Below are 12549 nucleotides of genomic sequence, written 5' to 3'. Positions count from 1 at the left end.
CTAATGGGGCGCTCCGTTCAGCTCCTACCCTGAAAGTCTCGGGGTGATTCGTCAAGCAGGGGCCGAGAAAATAGGGGGGTCCCAAAACGCGTTTTCCCCATGCATTTTCCCATAGGACCTTTAGTCGAAGGTACAGCCCGAACGGCTGAACAGAATTACTTGAAATTTGGCAGAGAGGTAGTCCTCAGGTCAGGGAAGTGCCTTTTGCATATATGGAGTCAATCTGTTCAGTAGTTACTGAGAAAATTGCAGTTAAAGCACATAAATATCTATAGCCGTGCACCCTAACATGCGCGAGCCTAATTCTGATTGGTGGTTACATGTCAGTCAACGGTCGAAATCAGGAAGTGTCGGCCGCCATTTTGTTTGTTGTTGGTGCGAGAGTGAAAAAGAGAGGTGGCGAACGTGAAAAGGTGGCAGGGTAGAGAGTTCCTGACCCCCTAGCCTTTGTCAGGGGGTCCCTAAAGGATCCCGAAGGGTGAAAAAAACATATATATATATTTTTTTTTAATCGCAGGGTGCGCGCACGGTGGAAAACCATTAAAAAAAAAAAAAAAAAAAATTAGCATTTAAAAAACCGTACAAATTGGTATTGAAGTCTTCGCACTCTGAGTCGGGTAAGGCGAAGCATCACAAGAAGTCGAAGAAACTGCATTGTTCGCGTACTTCCCCTTGCCCCTTGGGTGACGCGGCTGAGGGTGCGGGTGGTGCCTTCCCGCGGAGCCTATGCAGTCTGCCTACCTGCCCTTCCCGGGTTCGTCGGCGACTCCAGCCCAGCTGCAAGAGTTAGTCAGCCATGGCCCGCCTCTTTGTGCCATTGGGCCTCGCGGGCCCGACTGGGGGTCCTCGCCCTTTACCGTCGGTGACTCAGGCATCGCTGTCTGCCCGGCCCTGGTGCCGCAGGGATCCAGACCTGGATCCCGGTCGACGTGGGTTGACCTTGTGACACCTCCACCTACGTCGAACTCACCGGCACCACCGGACGACGTCGTCCCCGGTCTCAGCCCCAATGTGGACAAGCGCCGGAACGTCATCGCTCGACGCCGTTGGCGCCTTTCTACCCCTATGTCCAAACTCCTTATTTTCGGCCTGTACATTAGCCTTTGGACGAAGTAGAGGACTGGGAGGGATCTGAGGACCCTCTCACAGCTAAATGTGAGTTTGACCCGTACTGGGCAGAGGAGCTGGGGGATGTCAGTGGTCTTGATACCTCTCCTGACCTTGGCATGCTAACTCCTACCGTGGCTACTGAGGAGGGTGCAAGTTACGCAGTGGTGTTGCGAAGGGCGGGCGAGGTTCTCCAACTCCCTACAGTGGTCGTCAGGACTGACCTCCTGACAGAAGTGCTTCAGCCGGCGGCTACTCTGCAGAGCCACTGCTGCCTTTTTAATGATGCACTTTCTGACGTTCTTTTGTCACCTGGTCCAGGCCCAACACAGGGGCTCCTATGGATAGGAATGTGGCCTGACGCCATCGCCCGGCCCCGGGCGACCCCCCCCCCCCTTTTCCTTTCCCAACACCCCACCCCTGAGAGCTTAGTTGTACAAACCTCCATGTCCCAGAGCGCATTCCCTACTGCACCCCCGGACAGGGAATCCAAGAGATTGGAACAGTTCGGGAAGATTTTTTCTTTTGCCAGTTCAGGGCTGCGGTGGGATACGGTGGCGCAGGTGCTGCCTCCGTATCCGGAGGAGGCCCGGACTGTGTTCTCTCAAGCTATTGCTGAAGGTTGGGATACAGCCAAGTTCACAACCCGTTGTGGCCATGACACCGCCGACTCGCTGGGCAGGACGATTTCCACTACAGTGGCGCTCTGCCACCACGCGTGGCTGAGGACAATTGGTTTCTCTGGGGATGTCCAGAACATTCTCATGCCCTTTGATGGCATTCGCCTTTTTGGCAACAAGGCAGAAAGTGCATTGGAGAGTTTTAAGGACTCGCGGACAACGGCCACGTCCTTGGGCCTTTCGACTACTCGCCCTCCTCCGCCTTATGCTTTTCGCTCCTTTCGTGGCCCCGGAAGGGGCGCCCTGACACGTTCGCTTCAGAGCCACAGGCCTGCGCAGCAACAGTCCCAGTGCGGTCACGATGTGGGACCCGCCGAGGTGGGTCAGGGGGTGGGTCAGTTCACCTCCACCCCGGCCACCACTGTCTCCAAACCTTCCTAGTCCGGTTTTTCAGGCCCATCAAACACCAGTGGGTGTCAGGATTCGCCATCACCACCCCCACTGGCGCACCATCACTACGGACAGGTGGGTTTTACAAATAGTCCGAAGGGGCTACTCCCTCCCCTTCGAGACTACCCCTCCAGCCATGCCACGCCAGTACCACCGCATGTCGGGGGATCACTTGGCACTTCAACAGAAAGTCGTGGCCTTCTTGGCCAAGGGGGCCATTGAGCGCTTTGCAGCGCCAGAAGTAGGACGTGGTTGCTACTCCCACTACTTTCTGGTGCCCAAAAAGGACAAGGTCCTGCGTCCTATCTTGGGAGACGTTCAAGATGTTAACTCTGGCTCAAGTCATGTCTGCCCTCGACCCTCGAGATTGAATGGTAGCGTTGGATGTGCAGGGGACACATTTCCATATTCCTGTCCTGCCGGCCCACCAGCGTTACCTACAGTTTACGGTAGGCCACGAGCACTTTTTTACCATGCTCCCCTTCGGCCTTACTGTGCGCCACTCGGGTGTTCATGAAAGTGATGGCTGTGGTCGCTGCTAATCTACGCAGATCAGGGGTTCTAGTCTTCCCCTATCTCGACGACTGACTGTTGAAGGTGGGCTTGCCCCAGGCAGTCGTCTCCCACCTCCAGACTACGGCTGACCTCCTGCATTTGCTCGGGTTCTCCATCAATGTGCCAAAGTCGCACCTGATTCCCTCCCCGAAGCTCCTCTTCATTGGAGCGGTTCTGCATATGACACACTTTCAGGTCTATTCTCCCGAACGTTGAGTCCAGGATATTCAGGCTCTGATTCTGACCTTTCATCCTCTATCCTAGGATTTGGTCAGGATGACCCTGAGGCAGCTGGGCCTCATGGCCTCCTGCTGGCTGATCATGCCAGATGGCATGTGCGGGCTCTGCAGTAGGACATGAAGTTCCAGTGGGTGCAGCATCAGGGGAACCTGTCTGAGTCCGTCAAGATCTCGGAGGGCACTACACAACAAATGCAGTGGTGGCTCACAAACCGGCATTGGGTCAATGGCAGATCCCTCTCCCTTTGCCAAACAGAGCACACAGTGGTGACGGATTCGTCCCTCCTGGGATGGGGCGGCCGCATGGGAGAGGTGGAAATCGGAGGTCTCTGGTCTCCGGCGGAGTCCGGGCTCCATATCCACCTTCTGGAGCTCCAGGCGATCCGACTTGCTCTGAAGGCATTCCTTCCCTCTGTCAAGGGGAGAGTAATGGAGGTGTTCACAGAAAACACCACCGCCATATGGTACTGCAACAAACAGGGCGGGATAGGGTTGTGGACCCTATGTCAGGAGGCTCTGCGCCTCTGGACATTGCTGGAACATCAGGGCATTTCCCTGGTGGTTCAACACCTGGCAGGTTCACCGAACGCCAGGGCGGACGAACTCAGCCCCAGGTGCATGATGGAGCACGAATGGCGTCTTCACTCGGATGTGGCGCAAGGTCTCTTTCAACAGTGGGAAAAACCTTGGTTAGATCGGTTTGCCACCGAAGAGAACACGCAATGTCAGCAATCCTGCACGTTGGAATTTCCAAGGCGGCACTCGCTAGGCGGCGCTTTTCATTGCGAGTGGAGTTGCGGTCTGTTGCACGCCTTTCCACCTATACCACTTCTGCTATGAGTGCTTAAGAAGATCAGGCACGACCGGGCCCAAGTCTTTCTTGTGGCCCCAGACTGGGCTCGAAGAGTTTGGTATCCCGAGCTACTCAGTATGACCATCGATCCCCCGATCCGACTGCCTCTTCGAGAGGATCCTCTGTCGCAGCAGCAGGGGACGGTTCTCCGCCTGAACCTGTCTAGTCTCCACCTCCTTGCGTGGAGATTGAGCGGCAGCAGTTGATTCCTTTCGATTTGCCTCCTGAAGTTTGTGATGTCATTCTGGCAGCCAGGCGTCCCTCCACTAAGTCGGTATACGCCTGCAGGTGGAACAAATATGTGGCATGGCGCACAGCAAAGGCTGTGGATCCCCTTTCTGCCACTCTTTCAGAAGTACTTTTGTTCCTTCTTTCTTTGTCCCAGCAGGGCTCTGCTCTGGGCACTATCAAAGGCTCCCTTTCTGCTATATTAGCCATCCTCAGGCTCCCTGATCAGCCCTCTTTTCAAGTCCCCTGTTGTAAATAGATTCCTCAAAGGCATTACTTAACTTTTCCCTCCTATTCCTTTTGTGATGCCACAGTGGGACTTGAACCTGGTTCTCACATACTTGATGTGCACTCCCTTTGAGCCTCTTCACAACTGTCCTCTACGTCTATTAACTTTAAAGACTGCTTTCCTGGTTGTCATCACCTCTGCTAGGAGAGTGAGTGAGCTCCAGGCTCTTTCTTGTAAGCCTCCTTTTCTGTCTGTCCAGGCAGACAAGGTTGTGCTCAGGACACGTCCATACTTTCTGCCAAAGGTTGTCACTGCCTTTCACATCGGGCAGACCATCCCTTTGCCCACCTTCTTTCCGCATCCTTCTAGAGAGGAAGAGAGGCTCCACTGTCTGGACCCAAAAAGTGCACTCTCATTTTACCTGAACCGCACACAGTTCCGGGGTGGATGACCAGCTTTGTTGGCTGCGTTGGCTCCAAGAAAGGTCGGGCCGTACACAAGCGGACTATCTCTAGATGTGTTGTCTTGTGTATTAAAGCCTGTAATGTTCTGGCTAAGAAAGAGCCTCTGTTGGGGTTGTGTGCCCATTCCACCAGGGAAACGGCGGCCACTACGGCATTGGGATGTGGTGTCCCCTTACAAGACATCAGTCAGGCAACTAAGTGGGCCTCGCTGCACACTTTTACTAAGCACTATTGCCTGGACAGCCAAGTCCGGAAAGACTGCTTTTTTGGCAATTCTGTTCTCCGGGACTTCCTGGTGTGATCTTAGTTTGCAGACCCATCACTGGGGTTGGTATTGCTGGGGTATCTATCGTTAAGGTAACTAATGTTTCTTACAGATATATCGTTGCCGAAGGTAAGTAACTTGTTCTTTACTTTGCATTGCTATTATAAAATACCATGGGAATCCCATCCCGACTACTGTGAATGATTAAAACGTGAATCTATGCAAGATTCCAATGCTTGAGAACTACAATTACAGGTAAGTAACTTTTTTTTCTTCTGTTAAAGGTGGATATTATTAGCAGGTGAGTCAAGCTCTGTGCAAAACAGCATTTTTTAGTATTTCGTTAACCCTGGTCAGTTGCGCTAAGTTGTAAGAAAATGCAGGTTTTTGTTTTAATATATTTTTTTTCAATTCTCGTTTCTCTCCCAAAGCTGTACAGAGAGGCAGAATTCCACCTTCACATGCCAGCATGAGCCCAAATCCAATCCCCGGCTCCGATTACTTCAATGGGCAGCAAGTTTCGGAACTCATATCCCAGCTCCTGCGTGCTGAGCCCTACCCAGCAGCCCGCTACGGCACCCAGTATACACAGCAAGGCAGCGTGATGGGCATAGACAACATTTGTGAGCTGGCAGCCCGGCTCCTCTTCAGTACTGTGGAGTGGGCAAGGAACATTCCCTTCTTTCCGGACTTGTCGGTCTCCGACCAGGTGGCCTTGCTGCGCTTGAGCTGGAGTGAGCTGTTTGTCTTGAATGCGGCACAGTCGGCTCTGCCACTCCACATGGCCCCCTTGCTGGCAGCCGCGGGCTTCCACGCCTCTCCGATGTCTGCAGACCGGGTTGTGTCTTTTATGGACCAGATTCGAATCTTCCAGGATCAGGTGGAGAAACTCAACAGATTGCAGGTGGATTCTGCTGAATACAGCTGCCTAAAAGCCATCGCACTTTTTACGCCAGGTTAGTGGAATTTTGAATTAAAATTAAGAGTGATGCCCTAAAAAAAAAATCGTCTCCAAGCTATGAATTCTTTCCATGCAGGCATTAAAGCATAATTGGGTAGACAACTCACTAAAGCATCATTGGGTAAAATCATTGTAGGTAAATGTATTGTATGATTGTAGGATGAGCATTGAAACGTCATTGGTAAAATCGCTGAAGCATCATTGTGTCCATTCATTACATCATCGGGTAATTGCATTAAAACGTCATCGGGTAAACCCTCTGCAAGGAGACTGGTCAGGTAAACTCGTTTGAGATGTCATGGTTCAACTCTGACTTGGGGCCGCGAGGCGTCCAGCTCATCAGTGCTGGAAGTTGCCGTCTCCTGTGTGCAACATCCTCAGGCCACAGCTGCTCTGGTCGTGAAGTGAACACTGGAATTATGTGGCAGTAGAGCACCAAGTCCGAATGTGCCACACATTATCTAGCAGCACGATCATGCTACTTTGGAAGCATCTCAGTGGGATACCCTGCAAGGTTTCTAGAGAAGTGAAATGTCAACTTTGTTGTATTCGGATTGCTAGTTCGAAACGTCTGCTACATTAACGAGTCTGTCGTGCACCATACATTTGCTTCAGTCGTCACCGAAACCTCCTTATGCCAAAGAAGCATTCTCCCCACCCTGCTTGAATTACTTTTACATTAGTTAGGATTGTCTTTATGCTGCAACTAATGCACTTCCTCATCAGTCAGGCGTGGGCATGAATACTCTCTAAACCAAAGGGTTACTTGTGATCTGTTAAGCGTGCGAGTCCATCTATCCAAAAGTGACACGGTAAGTATGACAACGTCTCATCGAGTCAGGCGCAAAGCTTTTTACTTCAGTCAATTTTGATCCGTTCGTCCTCTAAATATTCTTCTGGTTTACACCTGCAGATTATTGAATATAAAACTGGTGCCACAGATCATTAGTTGCAAGAATCGCGAAATGCTTGGGGCCCCGAGAAGCACGCATGCTTCTCTACTCGTGCTCACCTTTGGCTTTAACGCCTGAAAACCTAGAAGGAAATCCTGCAGCGCACCCTGGTGGCTTCTTGATTGAACTAACCCACAGCCCTGAAAAATTGAACGGCGGATAATTCTTTCTTCTCTCTTTCCAGATCGCAGCGATTTGGAACATTTCCTTCAATGTGACACTTCCGGTTCCACTCTAAACACACGAGCCAACTTGTTCCCCCTATGGAGCACGGTGAGCGGTGTTTTTGGTGCCACCGGAGTGCAGAGCTTTCGCAAGTCGAACGGCTTTGGCCTGTCTTGACCTTTCGGATGGGTCGCGGTTTCTACTACCTGTACTTTTTTTCTGAATAGTTTAAGATTTTTCTTCCCTTGTTTATGATTTTTCCTAGCGGTTACGCAAATCATTTCTACGCGTATCATAATTTGTACAACATTCTGTCGGATATCTTGCACCATAGTCTGTCCACTGGTAACGTTCTGCGTCATAGGATATTCATTGATAGTAACGGACATAATATATATATATGGAACACTTCCAGGCCACACATTAGTATGTGAAGTTTATTTTATAAAAATATGAATTCTGGCATTCCCATATGCAATGACACCCTGTATAACCTAGGTTTTAGGAGACAAGGGTACCCCGATATGTGAACCTGGGGTGATAATGAAGAGTTAAGAACAATGGTTCAAGGATGGCCCAAAAGGGTCCAATAGAAAAGGTGACCCAGGCAGGGTCACTTGTTTTTTAAGATAAGTGAAATCAATTCCGTAGGGAGCAGGAGACAAAGTACGTAAAGGGTCATGTAGGTCAAAAGATAGCAGGTATTTATTTAAACAAAGTCAATTTTAGAATGCTCACAAAATAAGAAAAGCGTGGTGTGAAATAGTGATAGTAGTTTTAAAAAGACATCGCATTGACAACAATATAGTAGTTGAATTCCATAATTGATCTTAACAAGTTATAAAGAATTCATGTTGTGGGGTGGTCGACGGCGTTTCGAACCCAATTATTGGGGTTCATCTTCAGGACAGTGGTGAGCATGTATTTTGAAGTTAAACTGCCCGTAAAGTTCCTAGAGTCTCCAAAGTGGGAGGCAGGGGCTTCAAAGGTTAATTATTTGAAAACAAGCAGCTTGGCAGTACATAGATCCGCCTGGAGAATGTAATTTTCTTTAGAGGGGCGACAGGGCAGTGAATGGGAGCCTGAGGCCGAGCAGTCAGAGACGTCCTGCAGCTGTTGGGGCTGGCTGATGAATGCGCATTCATTAACTTCAAAATACATGCTCACCACTGTCCTGAAGATGAACCCCAATAATTGGGTTCGAAACGCCGTCGACCACCCCACAACATGAATTCTTTATAACTTGTTAAGATCAATTATGGAATTCAACTACTATATTGTTGTCAATGCGATGTCTTTTTAAAACTACTATCACTATTTCACACCACGCTTTTCTTATTTTGTGAGCATTCTAAAATTGACTTTGTTTAAATAAATACCTGCTATCTTTTGACCTACATGACCCTTTACGTACTTTGTCTCCTGCTCCCTACGGAATTGATTTCACTTATCTTAAAAAACAAGTGACCCTGCCTGGGTCACCTTTTCTATTGGACCCTTTTGGGCCATCCTTGAACCATTGTTCTTAACTCTTCTACCCTGTATAACCTATGCATCCTAGTCTTCGTTTTCCCCCAATTTACGATTGTATTCCTAATACAGGGCAGCGGCATAATCCACTCTCGCCAGAGCAATGAATAATTTAATGGTCAACTGTGCAAGGCTGAACAGAGGAAGACGGGTAGTTTGATGGTCCGAATGTAAAGAAAAGATTAAAATGCGCTCTTCTCCTTCAAGGAAACCAACAGATTCTCTTGTTGTTGGTCTGGCAGATGCCTGTTAGCCGCGGTTCTTTTTCAAGGAGCAAATACTACTGCAGTATTAACTGAAGAATTGTACTTTCACGACATAATATGCAAAATCCATAAAGGAGTCACTCCTAAATAAGAGGTCGGAAGTGTCGTGAAACTGTGATATTCCTAGTGGTCGTCACAAACGAGGTAGCGAGACCTGGGATGGTGAATAGTATGCCACAAGAATAAGAGCAGACATTTCAAACACCCAGTCTCCACAGTGACCATTGCAACAGGTGTATCACTCTAGGGAGGGCGTGCACATTTGGAGAATTTCTATTAATCAGAGGGTGTAGGATACAGGAAGAAGCTGTTACACTCTCACTGAAAACTGTATTCTTAGCACTAAAGGCCTTTCAAAGGCATGCAACTTGCAAACTAGTGCAGATACAGACAGACACTATCCAGCAATGCATCGGTCATAGCACCCTTCTTGCTTTATCCCCATTGTTGAGCTGAAAGTTGTGCAGTACATTTCATAAGCAGTGCAAAGCACATCGTAGCCTCAAGGTTTTAAATAAAGTCTCCTTAGAAGCTTTCTCTATATTGTGAGCCAGAAACACTCTGTTTGCCTTGCTGTCCTTGGGCCTCACCTTCACCTGTTGATTGTTCACGAGAGTGATGGCAGTGGTTGTTGCCAATCTTTGGAGGTTGGAAGTTCCTCTATTTCCATACTTAAATGACTGACTGCTAACCGTGTGCTCGCTGGGACAGACCTCTGGATGATGGTGGAACCCTTAACATTGTTGAGTGTCACCATAAGTATGCGTAAGTCCTGTCTGATTTCCTCTCGGAAGCATCCATGTGCAGAGATTCTGGATGCGGCAAGGTGCCTTTACCCCACCTCAGCAATTCCTGAACATTAGGGCTATGATCCCAATGTTTTCGGTCACTCGTCCATCTCAGTGATTATTGCTCAGGGGGGTTATTGGCCTCTAGGCCATGTGCACGTGTGGGTTCTGCAAAAACAACTGAAATACCAGTGGGCTCAGTATCAAGGCTGCCTCTCTGACTATTGAGATCTACAAATAAACTGTCCACGGTCTAAAGGGTGGCTGACCTATCACAATTTATCCTGCTGTACAGTGCTGTCTTTTCCCCACTCAAAAATGACAGCGGTGATGGGTGTATCACTATTGAGTTTGTGGATGTCATTTGGGGGAGGTAGCTATCCGATTTTCCTAGTCTCCAGCAGAGAGCCAACTCTACTGACTTACTTGAGCTTCGGGCAATTTGTTTGGCCATGGAGGCTTTCCACCAATCCATCAAGGGAAAACTGGTGCAGGTTTTCACAGATGGCTCCCACCACCATGTGGAACTGCAACAAGCCGGGCATAATGGGCTTTTAGGCTCTGTAGGAAAAGGCTTTACATCTCTAGGTCTGGCTGGAGCAGCAGAACAACGTTTTAGTGGCCAACCACCTTGCTCGGTCACTAAATGCCAGAGTGGACAAATTGAGCAGATGTCACCTAGCAGATCATTGGTGGCAATTGCATTCAAAGGTTGTGTGCTGCATGTTTAATCAGTGGGGGGAGCTCTGACTGTCCTATTTCTTCCTGTCTGATGCAGTGTCAGTCGTTTAAAAAATTGGAACTTCCATGAGAAAACCCATTTGGGAATGAGTGTATATGTAATGAGGACTTGTGTATGACTTCCCGCAGCTAACTCTCCCGAGTTCTGAAGAAGATTAAGAACAGTTTGGCCCAGCTCATCCTAATTGTCCCAGCCTGGGCCAAGAGAGTGTGGTACTAGAACTTGTGAGCATGAGCATCTGTCCAATCGGGCTACCATTTCGAGAATGTCCTGTCTCAGCAACATGGCAAAGTCCATCATCCAAACCCCCGTAGCTTGCACCTTCGTCTATGGAGATTTAGCGGCTGCAACATAGTGCATTTGAGTTGCCATCTGAGGTCGTTGATGTCATCCTTGCTGCCAGACACCCGTCCATGAACTTCATCAATGTTGGGACAAGTTTGTTACCTTGAGTGATCCTCACAACATTGACCCCTTACAGGCTAAGCTATAAGAATTTTTTTTTGTTCTTTCTATAGCTCAGTAAGTCCTTGCAGTGGATCCTTTTGGCCTTTCTGCTTTACCTGGACCAGCCATCTTTGTTTGAATCACCAGCTGTAATGTGATTTATTAAAGGTTTGATACATATGTTCCCTCCCAAACAGTTTGTGATGCCCGAATGAGACCTTAGGTTTGTTTTGACATTTCTTATTTGTACACCCTTCGACTCAATGCACAGTTATTCGCAGTGTCTCCTAACTCTGAACACTATTTTCCTCATTTAAATTTCTCTTCTTTTCTTGCTTGAGTGAGTTGGAGGCACGTTTGATAAAACTCTGATGCCACCTTCTACAGCTGTGCAAAAGTAGAAGACAAATGGCAGTTGCAGTATATCACAGGACGAGCCAGCAAAGAAAAAGCTTCTCTCCAGTGTCTAGATCGGCGTGCCTTCTAACAGGTCATGCAACTCCAGATTCCTACCTCTCTGAGAAGAATCTCCTCCTTCAGGATCGAAAATGAGTGGCCTCTGTCATGTCGCCAGGCTCTCTACCTCTCAGTTTACCTGGTGGATGTTTTATAATGTCATGAATTTATAAACCGGGTAGCTTGAATACTGAATTGAGATGTCTGTTATTTCTAGACACGAAAGACACCCCTTATGGTTCCTCTGGTGGCGGATATTCTAGAACCCACGATGCATAACTTTCTGGCACTTATTTCTTCCAAGCTTCTTGACCGCTGTCACATATAAAAAAAAAAAAGGGCCTCCAGAACGGTATTCTCTCTTAAGAGCAATATCTGCTAATTCATTGATAGTCTGCCTGACCGAATTGCTTCAATGCCCCAGGACCATCATTCTTCACTCAACGAAGAAAGTAGAACAATAGACTGTTGGAAAGAGAGTATGTACAACGTTAGACTCACCTGAGGGTTGCAAGTTCCACCACACTCTATGGTGCTTAGTAGTGGTCTTGACAGGGTTCCTGCGGTGGATCCAAAGGTGTCCTTCAAGAGTATGATCACACTGGGCCAGACCATCAATGTATCCAAGAAATCTGCTGATTTGGCAGCATGAGCCATCTGTTATGGCTTAAGCTCGCACCGTTAACTCTGGGGCAGCAAAAAAAACCTGCTCTGTTTCCGAATCTGATCTCTTAGGTTCTCGTGCTGATGACGAGTTCCAGAACGGGTACTTTTTAAATCTTTTGATTTAGGAAACCGAAAGGAGTTCAAAAGGTTTGTTTTAAGGGTTATGGGTGACCCCTGTTTACTTTTGGTAAAGACACCAGCAATTACAGTGATGAGAGTAACTGTTGCAAAAACGGGGTCCCCGCACATGGGCGGGAATATTCAGTGCTTATGACTATTGATGAGGATCCCCTGGAAGACAAAATTCTCAGACAAGCAGGGGCTCCCAACAATCTATCACAGATGTAGGTTAAGGCCATCCAGCGAAACCGTGACTCCCTCACTCTGCCACCTTCGTTGATTGCTCTGGTGGGGAGACCTTTGCAGCCATTTCACAGCTGCGTGCTTAATATTGCCAAGTCGTTTACACAACCAGATTGGGTACTTTCCTGCCTTCCATGAGACAATAAATGTGTACATATCTGCATTTGAAGGATCGGACTCGAGAGATAAGGAATCTTCTTAT

The 12549-nt window shown here is 48.4% G+C and overlaps 1 protein-coding gene across 1 annotated transcript in view; it reads left to right on the top strand.

The window, feature by feature from the left end:
- NR2F6 (nuclear receptor subfamily 2 group F member 6) overlaps positions 1-12549 on the top strand; it is a 98938-nt gene that overhangs the window by 81652 nt on the left and 4737 nt on the right. Inside the window, exon 3 of the mRNA XM_085638735.1 lies at positions 5442-5966. Within this exon, the coding sequence (XP_085494861.1) occupies positions 5442-5966 (525 nt within the window). The remainder of the gene's footprint in view (positions 1-5441; positions 5967-12549) is intronic.

Source organism: Triturus cristatus, chromosome 12 (assembly GCF_964204655.1).
Source record: "Triturus cristatus chromosome 12, aTriCri1.1, whole genome shotgun sequence".
Lineage (NCBI taxonomy): Eukaryota > Metazoa > Chordata > Amphibia > Caudata > Salamandridae > Triturus > Triturus cristatus.
The sequence above is the reverse complement of the archived record's forward strand: the minus strand, read 5'-3'. Positions and strand labels throughout refer to the sequence as shown.